We start from the raw sequence: 23,283 nt of genomic DNA, 5'->3' as shown, positions 1-23,283 counted from the left end.
TGAGTATGAAGCACGCTGACAACAAACTGAGCTTTGGCATTTGAGGTTTCTCTTCAGTTGAAGGAGATTTAACAATTTCAACTATCTAAAGTGTTTTAATGACTGTCAGCACAGGTGTAGATATTGTCATTTGTGCAACATGTTTCTGCTGTAATTTCAAGTGAAAGAATATTAAAAATGCTTAGAAGTTTTCATTCTGTTGTGGGGATAGACCATACCTTACAACATCTAAGATACATAAAAATATTACTTTAGAGTCATTATCTAAAATACTAACAGAAACCAGTACTAGTGAACCAAGTTTTGTTGTAAATGCGTTTATGCAAATGTCAGAGCCCAACATATATATATACAAAGAAGAGAGATACAGTAAGGGGAGGGTGAGGTTGGGGGCGAAGAGATTATGCCCAAGACATGCAATAAACCTTTGATTATTCAGAATTTTAATATAATAAGTGACTGACTGACTGGTTTTTCTGTGTTATGCTTTTGTTTTCCCTGACTTACAGAATTTGGTAGTTCAGTAGAACAGGTAGTGAATATTTGTGATTGTGGTATCGCAAGAAATAATTCCGTTTTGAGAGTTTATAATCTAGTCTGTTCTATGTTCAGACTCAAACATTTCAGTATTTTTGTGAACTAAATTGTGCCCAGTTTGTGCTTTTGAAGTTGGGTCTCTCAATAATTCTTGGCCGTTTAGGCATCTTGATATTTAGCATCTCAGTTAAATTATCTGAAGTGGAAGGATTTAGTATTACTCATCATTGATCTTAGCCAACTACAGTGAGTTATTAGAGGCCAGTTTAATAATTCTAGTAATAGTAATAATAATAACAGAAGGCCAGTTCTTGACTAAAATGAGTAAAGACATGTAGGCCCCAAAGCTATGTTTTATGTTTTTCTTAAATTGTTAAAATAATACTAAATTTCACTTAAGTTGAACATGCAAATTTGAAAGCTGAGGTTATTTAAGTTTCATAGAAAAGACTGAGAGCCTGTTCAGAAAATGTCAATGTAGTAAGGGAGAATCAAAATTTCTGTGGTGAATATGTTATTAAAGCATATTTACTAGCATATTAACATGCTATCAAGGATTTTATAATTACTATGGCTCTTCCTGTTAAGCAATTAAATATCCAGGATACTGCAAAGCTATGGATATCCAAATTTAGCATATTTTAAAGTGTTTTTCTGTGGAGTATTGAATCTGCAGAAACACACAATTTATTAGTTCTCCTTTTGGAACAGTTATAAATCACTCTGCACTTCTTAATTTTTGAGGCAAAGATTCAGAGTTAACACACTGTGTAATATATAACAGTGGATAAATGAATTTGGAAATACTTTTTTTTTTTTCCATTTTGCAGCGGGAATTAGGGTCTTGATACATTCATCATGGACATTTCCTATTCGCACATAAAATTGAACTGCCGTCTCACTCTGATATCTATAAAAACAGGAGAGCTGATTGTTTTATAATCTCAGCCATGCACACAGTTGCCTTGAGCCAAACAATGGGAACAGCAGACTGTACAGCCTCGGCATCTGTCTTTATCTTGCTACCAGTGAGATGCTCACAACAATACACTTTCTGCTGGCCACCTCCGCCCAAGCATTAATAACATAGTTTGCAATCTTAATTCAACTCTCATGTGCATTTGCATTTCCAATACATTTAATTACACAGTAATATACTGTTTGTAACAAGATCTCTGCTCTTTTTAATGACAAACTGGACAGTGCACATCTAATGGCTATTAAATATTCCTTGTTATTAAATTATAGATGTCATGTTCCTCTGCTCTGCTTCCAGCAGATCCTCCAAATCTTTCACATTATATGAAGTTATTGCTTTTGTCATGGACTGTCTTTTGAAGATTAAAGCATAATATTGATTGTGTAACTAACTGATGGTTTTTCTGCAACATATTGTTCAGCCGTAAAAGTGGTATTATGCCCATTTTGCAGACTGGAACTGTAACACATTAGGAAAAAATCCCCAAAACACTCCAAAACATTTGAAAGTATCTATTCAATTTGGATGCCACGCTTTGAGAACCTGAATTATTATTAAACTTTCTACTCACATTGTACTTGTTATATTCAAAGTTTTAATTCCCGCTTACCTCAGCACATTTTTAGGTGTTCAGCTCCTTTGAAAACTAGGCTTAGATTAATAAGGAGTTGAGAGGAGAATCATTAAGTGTGTAAGTTAGAGGCCACTCAACACACATTAAAGCAAGATATAACGAACTGAGGGAAATGAACAGTGTTAATTGTGATATTGTCAAAAACTCAAAGAAACAGGCTCATGTTAGAGCCAGTGACTCGGGTAAGTTCTGAGCATGTAAGTGAGATAGAAAGGGAAGGAAAAAAGCCATTCCTTCTTGGAACTGGCCTGAGCCATGCATTTTGGTTGTCAGAGTGTTTTAAGTGGGATTTTATTATATCATCCAAGTTTAGTATTAGAACTACTAAGAAATACCAAAGATGGGGCCCTGTCCCAGAGTGGGCACCCATCTCCATGCGTTCATGATAGAGGGAACCAGGCCAAATGTACCCCCGTTAAGAAGAATAAGTCTGGGTAATAGTATTTCTTTCAACGCAGAGGAATAATCGGCATCAAAAATTACATAGTAAAAATACATATAATAATAATTATGGAAATAGAATAAGTAGAATTATATATCATTGTATAATTATAATAAACATGAAGAGTAACTGAATTGTAGATTTTTAGTTCAAAGTTATGCCAACTTTAAAATACTTATTAACATATATGTGAAATTGGCTTACAAGTGCAAATTTACATCACAGAATTAGATGATGACTGCAGGTTATCCATTTCAAAAGCAAAGGGGGATCAATACGTTATTTCAAATAAAGTGGTAACAGCTTTTGTTCAATGGATACGCTGTAGATAGAGTTACATGGTATCATTTGGGCCAACATGTGGTTATTAAAATAATAAATATGTCACTTTCTCTGGCTTGGTGATCTGATGTATTACTACTATATGATCATGCTGGGATATGATCTTGCTCCCACGTCAAAGAGCAATTTAGGTTCTTACACATTTAAACGATGGTACGCAAATAAGTCAGCCATGGAACTTGATGACAGAAGTGTGTGAAATGTATGCTGTCTGAGTTGGTCTCCCTGGATGCTTTCCAGATATCCCAAAGGAAAAAAGAGTTTGCAGAAAATAGTGTACAGTAATGTGATGTGTTTACAGAAATGTGTTGTAGGGAGGTCATTCAGAATGAGAGATATGAAGCCTTGAAAGCTCTTTGACTAGATCTGTGCAGCATTAAAGATCCTGTATGAGGATGCATGCGCTATTTTTTGGCTTTGCTTAAGAGAAAATTCCAAACTCACTAAAAAATTGAAGTTGTGCAGTCATGGAGAAGAACTAGTGCAATGATAAATAGAAATTGGATTCTTATGCATATTACTTCTTTCATACTGATGTAGTAGCAAAATGTATAAGTATTTCTTTTCTGAATGAACAAACACATTAATAGTCCAGTATTTAGCAAGTGTATTTGTTATGTTTATACAAGTAAACTCGTTAGTTCCCATTCTTTCTCCACCTGTTGTAGCACCTTTTCCTCTCATCTCCTTTGTTATGTCTTCTCATTCTGCATGTAGCTGGTTTATGCAGGAGAACAGAGCAAGCTTATGAGCAATAAGGTAGTACAAATAATGATCTTCAGACTTAAATAGCTTGTTTCCTTTGCAGAGCAATAAAAAAGGAGGAACAGAGTTGTGAGCTAAGGTGAAGCAATTGGCTTTCTGTTTACTACCAGGCTTCTGTATCTACACAAAAGAAGCATTTAGCTACTTAGAATTTGTTGTAGCTCTACCAAAATAGAAGATATTCAGTGATTCATCATACATGGTGCGTCCTTATTTAGGGTGTTACTTCGAAAAGGAACATAACGGTTATGGCAGAAGTAGTAACGGCTACATGATAATCTGTCCATATCCAGAGTCCATCCAGTGAATTTATTTCTGATTCTTCAACCAAACTGAGAAATATCTCACTTAAAGGTCTTTTTTGTCATGACGATCTCTTCAGTGAACTTAGTTAAATTTTGTATGAGCATGTACTGCCCTTATGTTTCTGTTTTTGTCATGGTACCCGCTTCCACCCACAGTCTTAGCCAGCATTGTGCTTTCCTCTGGGTAAAAGGAGTCCTCAAATCTTTGCTGTTCTTCCTTGTTCTGCCACTGGTGACTAGTATAATTTTTTAGCTCTCTTATCTTTAGTGAAGTGGTTTTGTTACACATGAGGCGTTGCTAAGTGAGAGCCTTTGTTTTTAATTCTGGTCACGGGGAGAAGTGGGCCAGTAGAGACAGCTCCTGATTCCCTTTGCCTCATTCCTGCAATGACAGACGATAGACCATTCTGTGGGTATTACCTTCATACATAATTTTTCAGTGTCCGTCTTGTTGGCTTCAGGCATTCAGAGCGGCATGTTACTGCTGCAGCAACTTGATACTATTACACCAGTGCTCGGAATGACATCAGGAGCTTCAGAAGGTAATTACACGTTGCTCAGAAAAGTCCCTGGTCCCATATTACTGATCAAGAAAAAATAGAAAGATTGGGTGTTAACCTGGTATTGTGTGGATTTTAAACCACAGTGGACAACTACGCCATCTTTCTGGCTTCCTGTGTTATGCAGAGCTTCATCATTTTTTTCTCAATATTCCTGCGCTTTAGTTAAGTATATCTTTCACAGAAGTACAGTTTCCACCTGAAAGACAAGAGACTTCACGAGTCTCCTTGGTTTCTTTGTTCCAGTGTTTCTTGTCAACGCCACATTTCAAAATGTGCTTTTTGTTTTACGCTTGGCTTAAGTGGAGCTTAAGTCTCCAACAACCCTTTTTTTAATGTCTGCTTTACATTAAAGAGATATTTAAAGTTTTTTCTCTGTAATCAAATCACCACTCCATTTCCTTTTGAGAAAATTCAACTAAGGTCCTTCAGCTCCACACGTAAAGAATTTTCTAAAGTCTTGAAATAATTTTGTCATGTTGCTGTACTGTCTTAAAATTTCTACTATTTGTAATTAAACACTGCATGGAGTTTTCTAGACTCTGTCTTTACTATGTTAAATGCAGTGAAGTGAAATTTATATTTTCAGGATATAATTCCAAAGGTTTTGGAAATTAATGCTTAATTTCAGTTGGATATCTTTGTAGCAGGGATTTCCCTGAACTTGATGCATTTTTGATATATACTGATTTTTTCTGAAAATTATTGAATTTTTTAATATAATATTTTAGTGAATTCCAAAAAATCTCTTAATGCAAAGTATCAAAGCAACTGGTCTAGGCAGCTGTACTGTGAAAAGTAGAAATGGTCATTTTTCATTCTCAGTTGGCCTGTAGAAGAGCCAGGCCCAGCACGCAGGTAACATACACAGCGGTTTCTGCTTCTTTGAGACCTTCTTGGTATCTTCTTGAGCTTCTGAGCACTTTTTCTGGGATTTGGGCACTTCTGGGAAACCTTGGAGGAAACTGAGGGTACCTGCTGCTGCCACGTAAGGCTAAGGTAAGGGTAGCTCTAGCAGCTTGTAACGAGCTCCATCAGCTGTCCTTGATCAAAGGGTGTCTGCAGGGAGAGGGCTATATAAGAGCCAGGTGAGGCAGCGGTTTGTGCAATGATAACAGAAGCAGCCAATAGATGTGTAGCACTTCGCGCAGCAGTTCATGCACAAGTGCACAAAGAAGACACCAGCAAACTTTGTCCAGCATATGCATCCTTAATGATGATGGTCACAAGGGACAGGACCCAAGTGCTACTGAAGTAACTGTTTGCTGTTGGACTCTTGTACCCAGGCAGCTTCAGATGGAGGACCAGGGGGCCTGATGTGTTGCATCCGCAAGTGCAGAGGGAGATGGCTGATGTCATTGCAAGGCTACTCTTGATTATCTTTGAATGGTCATGACTGGTAGAGGGTCCTGAAGACTGGAAGGGAGTAAATATCACTTCAAGCTTCAAGAAGGAGGATACGAGGAACTACAGGCCAGTAAGCCTCACTTTAGTCCCTGGGAATGTGATAGAGGAAATCCTTCTGGAAACCATTTCCAAACACATGAAGGAGAAGAAGGTGATTGGGATAGTCTGCATGGATTTGTGAAGGGGAAATCATGCTTGATCAACTACATTGCCTTCCACAATGAGGTGACTAGCTTGGTGGATAGGTGAGTGTGGATGTTGTTGACCTCAACTTTAGCAAAGCCTTTGACACTCACTATCTCCCATAACTTCAGTTTCATACACAAGCTGACAAAATACAGGTTAGGTAAGTGCACAGTGAGGTGGATTGAAAACCAACTGAACAACTGGGCCCAGAGGGTTATGATCAGTGCCACAAAGTCCATTTGGAGACAAATCATTAGTGGTGTACCCCAGGGCTCAATACTGCAGCCAGTACTGTCCAGCATCTTGATTAACAACCTGGGCAATGGGGCAGAATATAGCAGAGACTGGGGGAAGTGAAAGTATATGAAGTTCAACAAGGGGAAATGCAAAATCCTGCATCTAGGGAGCCATAACCCCAGGTAGCAATATACACTGGAAGCAAACTGTCTGGGAAGAAGCTTTGTGAAGAAGAACCTGGACAACAAGAAGACTGAGTCAGCAATGCACCCTCGTGGCAAAAAAAGGCAAACAATAACCTGGGCTGCATTTGGAAGAGGATTGCCAACAGATTAGGGGAAATATCCTTCCTCTTTGCTTAGCACTGGTGAGACCATGTCGAGGAGGACATGGGCTTACTGAAGTAAGTCTAGCATAGGGCCACGAAGCAGGTTAAAGGTACTGCATCATCTTTCATAAAAGGAGAGGCTGAGGGAGCTGGGACTCTTCAACCTGGAGAAGAGAAGGCTCAGTATGGATCTTATCAGTGTGTAAAAATACCTAATCTGAGGGAATGAAGAAGAGGAACCCAGATTCTCCTTGGCAGAAGACAGTGACAGGACAAGAGGCAATGGGCACAAATTAAAAAATGGGAAATTCCAGCTGAACACAAGAAGACACTTTTTTATTGTGAGAGTGGTCAAATACTGGTACAGGTTGCCCAGAGAGGTTGTGGAGTCTTCTCCTGTGGAAATACTCAAAAAGTCAAGTAGATACAGTCCTGGACAATTGATCCTTCTTGAGGAGGAGGAGGATTGTACTAGATCATCTCAGAAGGTCCCTTCCAACCCAGACAATTCTGGCTTATTCTCAGCATAGCTGCCAACAACTTCATTTTTATGGATTATTAGGGTATTTTGGAATGTTTCACAGGTATTAGGCTGATTTTCCACCATGGTGGTTTCCCTGGTTCCAGTGACAAATTCAGTTCAAACATTTACAGATCTTGCTATGATACTGCAGCCGTATTCTTGACTCTGTATTTCTTGGGAAGTTGCAGGTGCAGGTGTCTCGAAGTAAATATTTTTGAAACAACTTCCTTATTTCCAATTGTTGTGTTTATAATATTAAATACTTCACTTAAGAGGAGGTTATTTTAGCATTATCTTAGTAATAAATTAAACACCTCATAAAACTGAGAGTCCTTTGGGTTGTCATAGCCAGTGTTTTGTTATTGATTTCTCTAAAATTATGCATTTGGAGGGACTTTGTGAAATTGCAGCACTCGCCTTACTTAATAATCAATTTACTCTCTGAGATTACGAGTTCTTCTAATCAATCACAAATAAAATTATTATGACACAGTGGAAAATCTGCCTAAATAAATAAACGGGCAGGGAGCTATTAGATTTTCTTAACGTAATTATTTAGGGTGACATCAAAATTAATTTAAATTCAGGTTGCATTTATCTGGTTTATAGAACTTAAATATTTCTTTGACATAATTTGTTTTCAAGTTCAGTGAGTAAATGTTGTACTCAACCAATTGTAAAACAAGCTTTACAGAGCAATGATAATTACTGCATAGTAGGTCTGGCTCCTGGCACAGAGCAAACAGTATTTTTCACAGCTACAGCTCTGGAGTTTTGGAATCTCTTTTAATCTTCTCAGTTCTTCCTGACTTTGATGGAAGTTGTTTTTAAGTATGTAAAGCTCCAGTCGGATTTTATCTTTAAATTGGAGTGCTGCAGGTTCCTTCACTCAGGTATTTAGTAGTCTAAAAGTGGTTAATGTAAAAGAGAGAAATAATTTTCTGTTTTTCTAACAGATTGTCTCTACCTTAAAAGCAAAGTAAATAACTAGTAAGATAGTTTACAGCTAGATACAGCTTAAAAAAAATAATCTATTTTTCTCACTTTGGCATTTAAAAATGTGATGAAAGAGGTTGTAATTTAGAATGTTGAAGACAGATTTGTCAATTAGAAAACAGTTCCATCCTTTTAAAAATTCTTTGTTATTTTCCAATGAAGAAATTGAAATCTAAATTTTAGTGGAATAGCAGAAATTATTCCACATTTAAGATCTCATTTAGAACTTTCAGGCTCCCTTCCAGTGCTCTATTATCATTATTTCTTTTAATGCCTCTTAGCAAAAGGTATAGCAACATGAGTGAATAGGAAATTATTTCTCATAATTAAAAATTAAGGTGTTCATTATAAAAATGTGTGAATGTAGTTGAAAAATATTTCTACAAGTGATTCTGAATTTAAAATACACTTTTGTGAATACACTTGAAAAATTGTGATGGATTTTGCGTAGGGATTTGTTGGCAAAATAGGTTGTAGCATTCAGTTCTTGGCACTGCTATGCCTCTTTAAGGACTGGTTTTGATGTTTGTTAAATGTATGTGAATAATATTATATAGTGTGGCTAGGCACTCTCTTTTAGCATTTTATTAATACAAAAATGAAGAGACTGGAGTTTACTGGAAATCATTCCTCAAACTAGAAAGCCAAGGTTGAGCGCAGGAATGCTTCTGCATTAGTCAGGAGCTCCCTAGTGACTTGTCTTCCAAAACAGCAGATTAGGGTCTGTGTGCTCTATTCTTCTCTGAGCTGTGTTTTCTATGAAAGGCTTTAGTGGGATACGAGGGGCAGACTTTCACTTCTTTTATGCAAATGGCTTAGTTTCTTGCCTTTCAGCCTTATTTCCTGTGAGTTGATACAGGTTTAACATTTAATACGGAGGTTAATTCGTAATACATTGGTTACCATAATGCATCCTCAAGGCCAAGGTTAATAGGACTGAAGAAGGAATTATACATTCAAGTCCTGACGCTGTTTTACTAAAGTTAAAAAGGTTTCATTGACTGCAGCATAGATTTCCAATTTAGGAAAAAGAATATCCAAACTATAATATTTCTAAGGATTCAGAAAAAAAGACTTGCGCAGTTGTGACACTACCAAAGTTAATGACAAAACTCCTATGAACAGCACTTGTGCAGTCAGGTGGCTAAATGTCAAAGCCGTCTTTAAATAGTACCAAATTTTTGGCTAAATGTACAACGGAAAATAATGACTGTGTATTTGGACTGTGCGTTTGTTCTAGATTTGTAATTTTCACTTTGTGACCTGTCGAATAGTTGACTTGGATCCTGGAGAACCTTCTCCTATCCCACAGCCAATCGGTAGATATGCACTGCTGAATAACTGGGGTGGATGGGTGATTGTTTTGGTGTTTGTGATTAGTTCTAATCTTCTGTTTCCAATGAGCTCTTGAACTGGCTTTCTTACTGATGCTGCCATGTGACGTCCTCATTCATTCCCCTAAAATGGCAGCCTGGCAAGCTTTTTCTGGTAAACCACGGAGCACAGGATTGTCACCAGCTTTGGGCTGGGCTGGATTTCCCTGGGTTAGAGTTGGTCGGAGCTCTGCTTGTGACTACAGACAGAGAGGGAAAACTGGGAAGTTTATATGGATTAGTTGTACCAGCTTAGAGGACTGAGACAAAGAAAAGCCTCTTTTCTGTACTCTGAATTAGCGTAGGCTCTGGGGCTTGTCTGGCTGCTTGGTGGCAACTTTGGGCATGTGGCAAAAGAGTCTTTTAATTGCCCAGAGCTCCACTTGCAGGGCTGTGTTTAGCTGCCCAAGGGGCTGGCAGGGTGTCCGTGGGTTGGGATCTTTACTTTCCACCTGCCTCCTGCTTCGGGTGTATCTGTCCCTTTGTCAATCTGATTTTGAGGATTATTCAAGATAATCTTAGTTTAGCTTGGCAAACAAGTTACATAAGCCCCATTAATCTTGCATAATAACTACAGTAGTTAAGACTTTAAAGCCTAGCTTCCTACTTTCTCTAGAACTAGTTCCTGTTTTGAAATGTGATGATGTGTTTCAGGAACTGCTAATTAGAGGTTTCCCTTGAAAATTCACACGGGTTTATTCTAAGAACTTTTCCCTTCACACTCAAATATGGGTTCTTTAAATTATTAATTCCATAAATCATGTCAGCATTCCTACATAACTCTGCTCGATTTTATCCGAAAAATAATTTGCAGTTTATTTTTAGTCGCTAGGATTAGCAATCTTACTATTCTATAGTTAGAGATATGCGAACTGATGGATGCAACATGAAGGAGCAGGGGGTTACAATACAGATTCTTGAATTCTAGCATTGTGTGTTGGACCTGCAGCAGCGCCCAGGGGCAGCAGTCAGAATCAGAGCACAAGCTTATGGAAGGGTGCACAGAGCCTCTCTTTTGAACAGCTTTCCATCTAATGTAAGGCAAAGCTCGTCAAGTCATTTTGATTAACAGGAAGGGCGAAGGAAGAGAGGAATAAAGAATGCAGTTGACCGCATAGTTCAGCTAGGCACTCAGCTGGGGTTTGCTGAAGCATATAATTTCTTATTTATTTTATTTTTAATATTTTATCTTTTTTGCCCCTGACCAAGCAGTTATTTGAATGATTTGTGTGTGTGTTGTAGCTGAAGTTTGGCTTATGGAAAAGAGGATAGTAGCCGACTGTCCAGATTAGTTAAGGGCAGGTATTTCATGAGCCAAGGGGACAGGATACAGTATTGGTAACATTTAGACAACTTCTTATCGCATAGACTGCCAACAAAAATACATGCAGCACAAAGGAAATAACCAGCAACTGGTTTGGTTCTCTTTTCTTCAGACAACTTGTTGACAGCGCTTATCTCTTTTTTAAGCTAGTGTAGGCGGTATTGCATTTTTTGTTTAGTTAAAGGAAGTGTGCGATGCTTAGAATATTTATTTATATTTTGAGTGGTTTTATAACCTCAATATTTGCTCAGTGAACTCAACTAAATAAAGGTAATGGGCCTCCTGTGTCGGCTGCCTACCCTATGCACAGCCCCCACGGGGCAGTGAATACAGCTCTCGCGGGGCTGCTGAGACCCGATTCTGAGCAGGAGATGGAAACTCTGCCTCTCCACTAAGCCCTCTCAACAAACCAGAGAGGGCACCGAGATGTTTTTCACTTCTTCTTTCTTGCCAGAAGGAAGACTCAGAGTCAAACAGTAAATATTTAGTCACAATCTGGCTCATGATCTGCTCAAGGCAAGGACATAATGGGCTTATCAAAAACATTCTTCTAATTGTTTTAATTATCCTAAACAAAAACATAAACTCCTTTTCTCTACTTGTACTTTTACTATACTATGTATTTTAATTTTTTTCATACTGAAGCTGGGAAGTTGTAAAGAAGCAGGAGTGCTTCTTTAGGTGGAGCAGTGTACATCCCTAACATTTAAATCTCTGTATCTGAACGGCATTGCTGAAAGTTAGTAGCCTTTTATGTATTTCCGTGTTAAAATATGAGACAGTTTAGAAGGGTGCTTATAGGGGAAAAAAAGGGACTTTTATTCCTCTAGAAAAAGCCGATGCTTCATACCAGTCTGTGTGATTGTTCTACAGGTTTTTTGCATACATGGTACATAGTGTAATGACTAATAATACAACGATTGGATAAAAGGTAGGGCAAGTGTTTCTTCTGTGTTTCACTGAGCAAGTGTTCTGGTAATCAATAAGTTACAGTGAAAAATAACTACCCTCAATTTTTATTTTTTTTTATAACTGACTTTTCAGCAAGTTTGTCGAGTTTTGACTTTGCAATATGTCATAAATCACATTTTAGCTCATCTTGTAAATAGAGATAAAATTGCCTTCTCAACATATTCCATGTTTTCCTGTGTAATTAACACCTCGTTCACAGTTGTGTCTGCCAGTCAAAGCCCTGCCTTCTTCCCCCTGACACTTCCTTGATACTTTGTTTAGACTGCTGTGATTTTAAGTGTCATCCTCAGGATACTTTAAATAAGTCCAAACAGGAAAAGGAAGGTGCTTCAAGAAGTCAACAGTATAGATCATTATAACTCAGAGGGACTATTTTAAAAGTATGAAACAATTTATATTTGTTTATTACTTATATCATTACCTCTCAATCTGTTTTTTCATACTTTCTAAGGAAAGTTTACTGTTTTTCGAAAAAGTCGGGATGTTAGTTTCCATCTGTATTTCTGTACAAGAAAGTCACACATATCAACTTTTGGAGATAAAATCTAGATAGGAACTGGGCATGAGGGGTCAAGGCCCAAAGAAGCACGAGCGTTTATTGCTCACTAGTGGCACAGCTAGCTAACAACCCCCTGTTCTCTTGTGCATGTCTGCCTTTCCCAGTACTGTGCCCTCTCTAAGGCCAAGCAAGATGGCCATTTTGTGGGCCATCTTTGGCCCAGATGGGTTCCCAGCTCTGGCTCATCACAGCACTGCATGGACAGTGTCACCAACCCAGCAGAGGACATGCTGGGTGAGGGTGGTGAGGGACCGTGTAGCCTTGAACCCAACATAGGCACCTAGTACTGTATTTTGGTTCTGAAAATTCACCCTGAGCTGCCCCAGTTACAGCCCTGCATGTGCGAGTACTGGTGGGATTAAGCAGCTCAGCACATAACATATGTCTCAGCTAGTTAAGACCCAGGAATTTGGCACTCCAAATATGCTGAGGGGTTGTGTGGTGGTTTTTTTTACACAGCCCTTAAAACACACTGACTGATTGAGGACCTTCCGAAGACCATGGTAGCAGCGTGCATGTCATGTGGCACAGCCCAGTGGATGAAAACATATCCCCACAACCCTCGTTCGGTTCTTTCTTCGACTTGAAGGGCTTCAAATCCCTACCTTCTGCTTCTGGTGTATAGGCAAGGGGTTACCCTGGTGAGCTGCAGGCGTGAGGAAGAGGGATTTTCTACCCTTACTGTCATCATCTTGTTTCCCCTCAGTATAGATCAAGAGTAATGAGAGGCACAGAGTGAGAGTGGTTTCCTATAGATCAGAGCTCTCACCCGTAAAAAGCAACGCTGAGATTTCACTTCATGTTCCTTAGATTACTTCTGCACTTTAGGTGAGATCATCATTTAACAAAACACAGAAGCAGGCTTAGAAGTAGGGACCACAGCCTACAGAAATGCCCCTATGCGTTAACTGTGAGCTGTCAGCAAACGTTTTCATTTTTTAATTCCTTAAGCCAAGTTTTCACTATGACATCCCTCTAATGCTTTTTGTTAACTTACATTTGCCATATGCAAGGGAAAAGTTTAGTCTTTAGGGTCATAATATTATTTTTTTTTACCATCAGACCTAGGTATTTGTTGTTCTCCGCTGTTGTTTCTAAAAAATGTGCATCAGATTTCAGCTTGGCAATAAAGATGTAAATTACTGTAAATTACTTCCATTTGTATGTTGATCTTCCTTTAAAAAAACCACGTGTGAAAATAGTTGTTCAGTCGGGTTCTGTACTACAAAATTGTAATAATTACATGTGCATGTCCTTTAGACTACAAGTGGAAAGTCTCACGTTAACTTAAGTAGACTTTTATGGACCTTAAGTTTTAATGCGAATGATGTTGCATGTGCACTGTATACACAAATGGTAATAATTGCATGAGGAAGGTGAATTGGTTTTGCAGATATACCTCTGACTTTTTTGATTGTTCTCACATCCTGGATTAGAAGAGTATGGGTGTTTGTTAATTGGGTTATACTGCACATATGTACTTACTGTGCAAGTCAGGGTGATTACTGCAGCACAGTTTAACATCCCAAACTCTGGTGTATTCAGATAAAATATAATTTCTTTACACCTCATCAAGATGCTCTGTTTATAGCCCTATCAGTGTGCACTCACGTTTGAGACATAGCTTTAAAATGTGACAGTAAACGTTACAGTGATACAAATACACCATTTGTCATAGTTATTAAAAACAATCCTAAAATTACTAGAATTGGATGGCATTGCCGTGGCTGGTATAGAGTATTCATTTTGAATAGTTTTTGAACTTTTTGATAATAAGCAAGGCAATAAATCTTTCTTTTAAACAAAATTCTTATTCCAAATCAGTCACTAGCTGTAATGTTTATAGATGTCTGTTGTTCATTTTTTTTTGTTTCCAGGGAAGACGAGGCAAACCAGGCCACCCAGGAAAACCGGGGCCACCAGGACCTCCTGTGAGTAACTAACAACGGAAATGGGAAAATTTCACTCTATCCTGAAACAGTGAACTTTGTTACTGTTTTTATAGCAGTTTACCTGATCATAATTACAGATCATAGAATCATAGGGTTGGAAGGGACCTCTGGAGATCATCTAGTCCAACCCCCCTGCCAGAGCAGGTTGCACGGGAACGCGTCCAGGCAGGTTTGGAATGTCTCCAGAGAAGGAGACTCCACCACCTCTCTGGGCAGCCTGTTCCAGTGCTCTGCCACCCTCAGAGTAAAGAAGTTCCTCCTCATGTTTAGGTGGAACTTCCTATGTTCAAGTTTGTGCCCATTACCTCTTGTCCTGTCCCCGGGCACCACTGACAAGAGCCTGGCCCCATCCTCCTGACACCCACCCTTTAAGTATTTGTAAGTGTTGATAAGATCTCCCCTAGCTGTCTTTTTTCCAGACTGAAGAGACCCAAATCCGTCAACCTTTCTTCATAAGAGAGGTGTTCGAGTCCCCTAATCATCTTGGTAGCCCTTTGCTGTACCCTCTCCAGCAGTTCCCCGTCCTTCTTGAACCGGGGAGCCCAGAACTGGACACAGTACTCCAGGTGCGGCCTCACCAGTGCAGAGTAGAGGGGGGGGATGACCTCCCTCGACCTGCTGGCCACACTCTTCTTGGTGCATCCCAGGATGCCATTGGCCTTCTTGGCCACAAGGGCACATTGCTGGCTCATGGTCATCCTGTTGAAATGTTGAAAACAATTGATTTGTGTTTACTCTGCTGCATCAAACAGCTACTATTCCTAGCCTTTTGATACAGCAAAGATAAAAGGACTGGGTCCACAAATATGAGAGACTACAGAGGAGGGAGGGAACAAGATGCAAACTTCAGCAGAGGAAGCAGAAATTGTCTGGCATTTCAAAGAAAGACTGGCCATGGATCCTAAATGTGAATACTGTGCATTCATTCACTTTGCAAAATGCGTGATGCTCTGTAGAAGATGGGATAATTTCTGTCTCAGAGGGGTAATTTGAAAGATGAAGGCCTGTGTGAAGCATGTGCCAACTGTCTGAATGGTGAGGAGGATTATACCCAGCACTGGAATGAGCACTCAGCTGTAGTTCAAATGAGTTTACTGAAGAATTAAAAAGATTAAGAAATACATTACTCTATGGAAGGATTTGTAATATGAAGCACTAAAGGGTTTAGCTCAGATCTAAGAGGTTTGGGATTTTTTTTTTAATTTTTTTTTTTTTTTGAGAGATACATAATTTAAAATTTGAAGTTAGGCATGGATCTGTTTTAGGCTAGAATGAACACAGCCTTATTTCAGTAGAGGAAGACTTGATCATATTTGTAGCATTCCCTATGTATTGTATTGTGAAAATGCTGTCATGCACAAATACAAACCAGCTATTTATTCATGGATTAAGTAAACTGCTGCTGCTTTACATTCTTAGTGTCAAATAAGGATTTCATGATTGCTTTTTCTGCTCACCTGAAAAAGGTAAAGGCTGGTAGTTTATGCGTCAGAACACTTGATTCACGTGCTTCAACCTCACTGCAAGGGAAAACTAGTCTTATGCATTATTCTCTTAGAGAAGACAATATGGGACTTCTGCATGAAATACAATGAATAAAAGGAAACAGATGTCATTTAAACTCATCTAAAACCAAAACTGCATAAATGTTATGATTTTCCCCTTTCCCTTGCAAAATGTGTTCAGAAACAGGAGTTGATGATGGAGTGCCTTTATCCTGTATAAAACTAAATAGTTAAAAATCCCTCCCTCTCCTTCTTCTCCCTTGCATATAGTCATACTGAAGCCTTGCTTATTTGTCTTTTGCAGAGTTTGGGCTTCCTAATGCTCAAACAGTATTGCAGACTGCAGGAGTCCGAACAGAGGAAAGGAGTTTCTTAATACAAATGCCAAAAATGACTTTTAAAAGAAAAAAACCCAACAACAATAAAAAAAAACTAAACAAAACCAAACCACAAAGAACACCACCAAAAATAGAAAAAAACTAACAACAACGAAACCATAGCAGGAGGTCAATGTTAGACCTAATCTACTTAGCTTTTTTTGAGACAGTGAAAAGCTGTTTCTTCATTACAGATTTCTGCCATCATAGATTTGCTGGCAGGTCAGGCTAGTGAAGATGTATGATCCTTGACAGATGTACCAGAAATCTTGAGTGGAAGCTAAATTGCACTTTTATTACTGAGACCTATTTCAGACTTTCTTACAGCAAATGGGAAACTCAGCGTTGTCAGCATGGCAGCATCCGTACAAGGAGCTCTGTATGGGCACTCTAGCCTAGCACTACATATCAGAAAAGCAATCCTCAAGCAATCATGGCCTAAATATTGGTTAAAGATATTTGTTTCTGCTGTAAGTATCTTAATGCAATCCTTACTTTGGATGCAGCTACACCAGCATCTTGTGTTTTTCTTCCTTCTTCCAAGATTGAGAATATAAGACATAGAAAAAAGCATACTCTAGAAGCAGTAATGCCTGTTAATATGCATTGGCAGTATCCCCATATTTAAAGTGGTACAGCTTGTACCTACCAAAAAGACTTTAATATGATCCGTTATTCCATCTCTCTTTTTCAAGCTCAAACTGTATTAAATTTTGCTAGATTGTGCTTCCAACTACCCGTTTTCTTCTAATAGTAAGTAGTGGTGCGTGGATATATTGTTGGCCCTTGCTTTGGCCTCTCCAAAGTGCAACAGAACTGTCACACCTGCAGGGTGGTTGCATATACAGGGTACAAAATGAGTAACAGATTGACAAAACATGTAAAAATTAGACTCTCCAGAAAAAGTAAGTTTGGTGTTTGGTTGATGTTTCAGAAGAATAAGAAATTTGTATTAGAGAAAAAGGAGATTCAATCATTAATTGTTGTGGTAGCTACAGCACACACTCTGTGTTTGAAATTAATAAATTTACCTAATTTATTTATCAGATTATGCCATGGGGTTGAGTACTTAGTTTAGATATTAGATGTTCAGCCAGGTGTTCAGCAATGATGAAAAAAAAAACCTGTAAGAAGGAAAGTTCTGCCTCCTTGAGGAAGAAGTTGGTGAACAGTTGATAGGATGCATTACTCAGGGGATTTGATATAAATGACAGTCCTAAAAAAAGTGTGGGCAGGGAAGGATTATGAGACCACATTCTGAACAGTCAAAATGGTTATAAGTTGGGCACTACTAAGAGGTGTGAGTTTTGATTAATTAAAATAATACATTTTTACCTACTTGTGGCATGGCAGCAATTAAGTTTTCTTTATATTCTTATCTGCCATCAATCTGACTTTTCTAGCCCTCTCTCAATACCCTTTTTTTTTTTTTCCCTAACCTAATTTCTGGGGATTTTTTTCAGTAAATTTCATGTTAGTTGTGAATTTGTAGTCTATTAACATCATCTGCATATCTTTGGTTAAAAACATGTATCAGTGTGAGAAATGTAGATTTATTGGCAAGTGATGATGAAACTACCCAATTAAGGTGGGACTCTCTGTGCAGCTTCTTCCAGGTATCCTTTCTTTTGTGTCATTGTTCCCTTATCCATTCTTTTATGTCATTTTTCCCTCTGGAGCAAATCCTGTGCCCGCAGAAGGCAAGGAGTCAATGAGGATTTTTATTGATGGGTTACAAAAAAATATTTCTGTGAGCCTACCTCGATGCTGATCACCAGCTCCTTTTAGTATTTTTTAAGGTTTATTAAATATTATAGACTTTTAAAGTGTTCTTTTATTCCCATCTGGTTCAGAATTCATGGTTTGCATCTTTGCTGTCTGATGTTGGTTTTGAGTACTGTTCTGTTATTTCAATACCAGAGAGCTGAGATGTGTGCTCACACTTGTCTCACTCCGGCAGGTAACAATTTATGCTGAAAATAAGGAATCCAAACGGGTTCAGTAGAACAGCAGCTCCCTCTAGTGCATTTTGATCCCTTCCCCCATTTTAAAGAGTCTAGAGATCAGTTTAAAGCTTGTTAAATACACTATTCATTTCACTCTCAGAAGCATTCTGAAAATTACGATTGTGAAATCAAAGTCTCTGCACCCTTCAAATGTATTTTGTACATTTTCTTGCTTGCATTTTCTTCTCAAGTCTTCTGAAAAGAGACAATGTCCCTTTCACATGCTGTTATCCTACTCTGCGGGGCTCTTCACTGAAATTGAAATGCTGATTTTATGAAACAAAAAGAAATACTATCATAGTAGGATGCTGTGAGGTTGTAAGTACGGAATTTTGATCTGACTGCAGAATTGAACTGATAGCTGTATATCTAAAAGATTTAGCAACACAGAAGGGGTTGCCAGCAGACCGTAGATTATTTTGCATAGGTATAATGCATTGGCGTTCTAGTTCCCACAAAATTTTTTTTCAGTACTTAAATCAAATGTACGGAAGGTGTCTGAACTTCGTATTTATATACTGTTGGCCTAGGGAAGCCTAAGGCCCAGTTCTTCAGCAAAATGCTTTTTTGGTCTAGGGTTGTGGAATTGCTACCTGCCTATTTTTGTTTAGATTTCCAAGAGAAGATTATTTATTTTTCCATTTGTCCCACTTAGAAAATAGCTGCATGAAGGTTGGCACTGTTTTACACATTATAGTCATTTGTGGGAGGTGTTGGGAGTTTGTTTGTCATTGGTATGGTTTTGTTTGGGTTTTTTTTAATTATTTTTACTTTTACATGAATCATCAGCTGGATGTTTGTATTTACATAGATAAGCTAGAGGACAGAAATAGGAGTTTTACTGGTTTCTCCATTAAGGTTTTCTATCCCAATTTTCTCTGTCTCTGCTGGATCTCTTCTAACTGGAGGTATTCCATTTCTCAATAGTTCCCATTTTAGTGGGGGATCAGATGGTTTTTAAAATAAAAAGAGTGCCAAGCTAGAGTTGTGCTACAGACTTCCACTAGTATGACAGCGTTCTTTGAGGTGAGTCCGAGTATGACTTCTGCCTAGTGTTGCTGTTTGGCAGAAGGGAAGTGCTATCAGCACTGGTTTTTAGAGGTAGGAAACATGAGGACCACGTGATTTGGCCAAGTGCCATCTTGTCCAAGAAGGTGTCTGTGCCAGAGGCTGGAAAGAAGTTTTGGGTCTGCTAAATAACAGGTTAGTGAACTGCAATCACGATTATTCATCCTCTTAAATTTCCCGTTTTCTACCAAAACGTCCAAAGTTATTGTTTGCAACCAGAATAGATTTATTGCACAATTTCTATAGCCCTTGGAGCTCATCATTCAGTTCGTCATTTACCTTTGCAGGGGGCTGAACTTCATATCTTTTATCTTCACAGCTATTCTTGCTTGGAAGATTAGCCTTGTGTTACTCCTTAAAGTCTTCATTTTTGTTTGTGTTGTATGCGAGGCAGTGGAGAAGTTCATAGGCTACTTTAATTTCGTCATTTAATTCCATACACTTTTAATCTCTTGTTATTCAGTGTGTATGTCAGTGCCACCAAAGTAGTTATCTTAAGTAGCCAGCAGTTTGCCTTGGAAATTTCATTTCCTCTGCCTAAGGAAATACTGTCATTCCTCTACCAATATTTTGAAAGTGAGTGAATGTTATCAGTTAATTAGAATAAACAGAAAATTAAAGCAATGATAAGTGAAAATTGTCAGTAGCATTTCTGTTATTCCTGGACTTTCAGCTGCTTTCTGGAAGAATATTGGAAATGCTTCCGTGGTGGGACAGGAATGGCTGGCAAGGATTGGTCATATTGTTTGTTTCTATGCATTTAAGTTTTTAAAATCCATATAAAAATGTAATTTATTTGATGTATTCTGTTGTGGCAGACGTCATGCCTTCATCATTTTTTCCATTTGCTCTTGGAATAGTTATACAGTATCACATATCTGCACTGATGAGTTTCATGGGTTTTTACATTATTGTAATCAGGAAAACAGTATTTTACTTGAATGGGCAAGCACAGATCTGAAATAGATGGATAAAGTGATTACACTGAGTCACTTGCAATGCTGCGTTCTCTGAAATGGCCTGTTCTTGAGATCCAACCAGTTTAATTTTCTTGTTACACATTTTACTGCGTGGACTATGAGATTGGGTAGACTTTTTCAGCAGTTTCATCTTTACAGAAATGCAGATGAACTAAAAAGTTAAGGGAGAAAAATATATTATAAACCCCAGTAATTTCAGAGTTTGGAGCTATTTCATTTTAAGCACCTGTGTTTCTATTCTTGCCTTGTCTATAGAAATAACATCTGAAACCTATTTGTAATTTTGGAAAACAATCACGACACATTTTTGGTTCTTTTCTTATTCATGCAACTGTAGCCTCTGTGTGCTTCACTTCTCTCAATTACACAACTTGATATTAAAAAAGAAAAAGGAAACCCTGCTCAAGTGAGCTTTTCATTGGTATTTGCAAAGCAGCAGTCTGAAAAACATCCAAAGTGGCAGATGTGCAAAATTCTCATTCAAAAGTGAGAAATTGCTTGTACAATAATTCTTCAACTCCTGTTAATTTCATTGCTTCTCTACTTGCAAACCAGTAGTACTGGTGCTTTTTTTGTCTGTAGGGCCTTCAGAGTGTATTATGCAGCTATATCGGTGGAGAGAAACACCAAGGAAGGGAAGAAAGAGGCTACAGGAAGAAAGAGGGTAGAGTTTAGCAAAACACCCCTGAATAAAAGTATTTTTTGTTGTGTATACTCGCTTTATTAATTTTATTTTAGAAAGAAAGACGGAAAGATAAAATTATTAAATGTATGTCAACGTTTCCAAATGGAAAGACTAAAACTAGAGGGGTGGTTTACCTCTGGTAGCACAAAGGCGTAGTCAAGAGTGCAACCCAAATGCCTTAAGTTCTTGACTGCCTTTATTCATAAGACAGTTCTGGGGTTTTATGAGGTTATGGCTGTTTCTCAAAACTGCGACATGTACAAAGGCTTTCCGTTTTGTGAAAAATTATTTATTTGATGTACAAAAAATATCTGAGGGGTTGGGGTTGGTGGCAAGTACAGCATTCAGTCCTTCCTGGGTTGTGTGGCTGCAGCAGTTTCATTTGTGGAAAAACAGTAAAAGAAACAACATGGTGGCAAATGAGGGAGAATTCTTATCTTTGACTGCTTGCAGGATTACAGAATCCTGCCAGGATTCTGGATTCAAGGGTTCAACACTAAGGGATTACAGTGTTGAAGCTGAGACATCTAATAAGTAGGCATTGTCACCACTGTTCAGTTCCAATTCTGGATTGCAGTCTTTAATATGGATATCGAAGTAAAAATTCTGCCAATAACTTCAGAAATCAGACTTCAGTGAGCATCTCAGTCAAAGCATCATGACTATATTTATCTTATTTTTCAATGTAATTTGGGGTGACAATTCATTTCTAAAATAAAGTGAATGGAAAAATATATGGCTTTGTATCTCTTCCGATGTTGGAGAGCAGAGGGAGTGAGGCACCTGAGATGTTTCATGTGGCTTCCAAATCTTCCAAATGTCCCCTCGTATTTAAGTACCGCTATATTTCTGTAGCAATGTAATCACTGTAGAATACATAGGATCATATTTCATAATTTAGTGATGATGTCTCAGAACACACCTGTCTTGTTCTGGTGTGCTGAAATACTGTTCTGCCAGGTCTTACTGATTTATCCATCAGTTTTAATAACTTTTGCCTATTTGACTTTAATTTGTCTTTATCATCTTCCTGGTTTTTTATACCTTCAGACTCCATGGGAACTTTGTGATTGCCTCTCTTTTATTAGTTAGTTTCCATCAGATTGAAATTTTTTTACCCGAGGAAGTAGCCGTCTGGTTAATCAAAATCATGTTTCTGTTTCTTATCTTTTTGAAGTTCAGTACCTCAAGGGAAGTACCTTTACTGGTAAGAAAGACCATCAAGGTTTAGAAGAATGATCTTGTACATGTGGGAAAACTTTGTGTTTGCCATTCTGTGCACTCCTACAGAGCAGATGCATCTTGCCAGAGAAGGCTTTGCTGTCAGAATGAAAATCATGACCTACTTCATTTAAATGCTTTGTCAGAACACTTCAAAATATGATTACATAGGAGGCAAAAGATACCACCCTCAGGATGTGCATCCTCAAAGTAGCTATCTCATTTTATTACATAATCAATAATCACCAAACTGGTGTCTTACTTTTTATACAAGTACTTTACATCATGGTAATTCTCAAGTTTTTAAGAATAGTTCATCAGCATAGCCCGCTACTGGGACTTAGGAATCAGCCTTGTGACTTGTTAACTCCCGGTTAGAGATGCAGGAATTCTACATGTTGAAAAAAGTGAACTTCCTGAAGAGAGAGCCTCCTGGAGGAGAACAAGTTACAAGTCTCTTGTTTTGAAATTGTCTGCGCTCTCTCTTGCCCCCCTCCAAAGGTGCTAAGAGAAATTATGCAGAATAGTTGCATTAGTGAAAGAAAGCCTTCTTCAGTCTGCATGAGTCTTTGCTGTGAGGCTCCGTTTTCTTACCATATTCTGGTGATGGAACAAGAGCATGCCTTCTACTCGGTGATTTTCTTTCTTATTAGTAATTGCCTACCCAAAAATGTATTTAAAGTACTGTGACAATTATCTGTGAAGACCAAATATTCTTTGAGTAAAGCTGATTATTTGTAAACCAACCCTAATCTATACTACCAAGGGAATGATGCTTTTCTGGAAACAGAAATGCTTTTCAGTTCCAGCTTTGTGACAGTATGGTTTTTCCTTCCAGCGATAGTCAGATTTCCTTTACTTATGAGAGCTATTATTTTTTAAAAAATTGAACTACACTGGTTCCACAAATCCATTTACTACATCCTAGTGACGTTGTATGCAAAGTACTATGCAAAAGTATCAAATACCAAGGATTGTCTGTCATACTCATTTCAGAAGCAGCATCTTCTATGCACATGT

General features: G+C 38.2%; 1 protein-coding gene across 11 annotated transcripts in view; it reads left to right on the top strand.

Annotated features, from left to right (window-relative positions):
• COL19A1 (collagen type XIX alpha 1 chain) overlaps window positions 1-23,283 on the top strand; it is a 217,860-nt gene that overhangs the window by 126,368 nt on the left and 68,209 nt on the right. For all 11 annotated transcript variants that reach the window (XM_074581449.1, XM_074581448.1, XM_074581444.1 and 8 more), the window contains one exon: window positions 14,347-14,400. In XM_074581449.1, coding sequence (XP_074437550.1) covers window positions 14,347-14,400 — 54 coding nt within the window. The remainder of the gene's footprint in view (window positions 1-14,346; window positions 14,401-23,283) is intronic.

Source organism: Larus michahellis, chromosome 3 (assembly GCF_964199755.1).
Source record: "Larus michahellis chromosome 3, bLarMic1.1, whole genome shotgun sequence".
NCBI lineage: Eukaryota > Metazoa > Chordata > Aves > Charadriiformes > Laridae > Larus > Larus michahellis.
The sequence above is the reverse complement of the archived record's forward strand: the minus strand, read 5'-3'. Positions and strand labels throughout refer to the sequence as shown.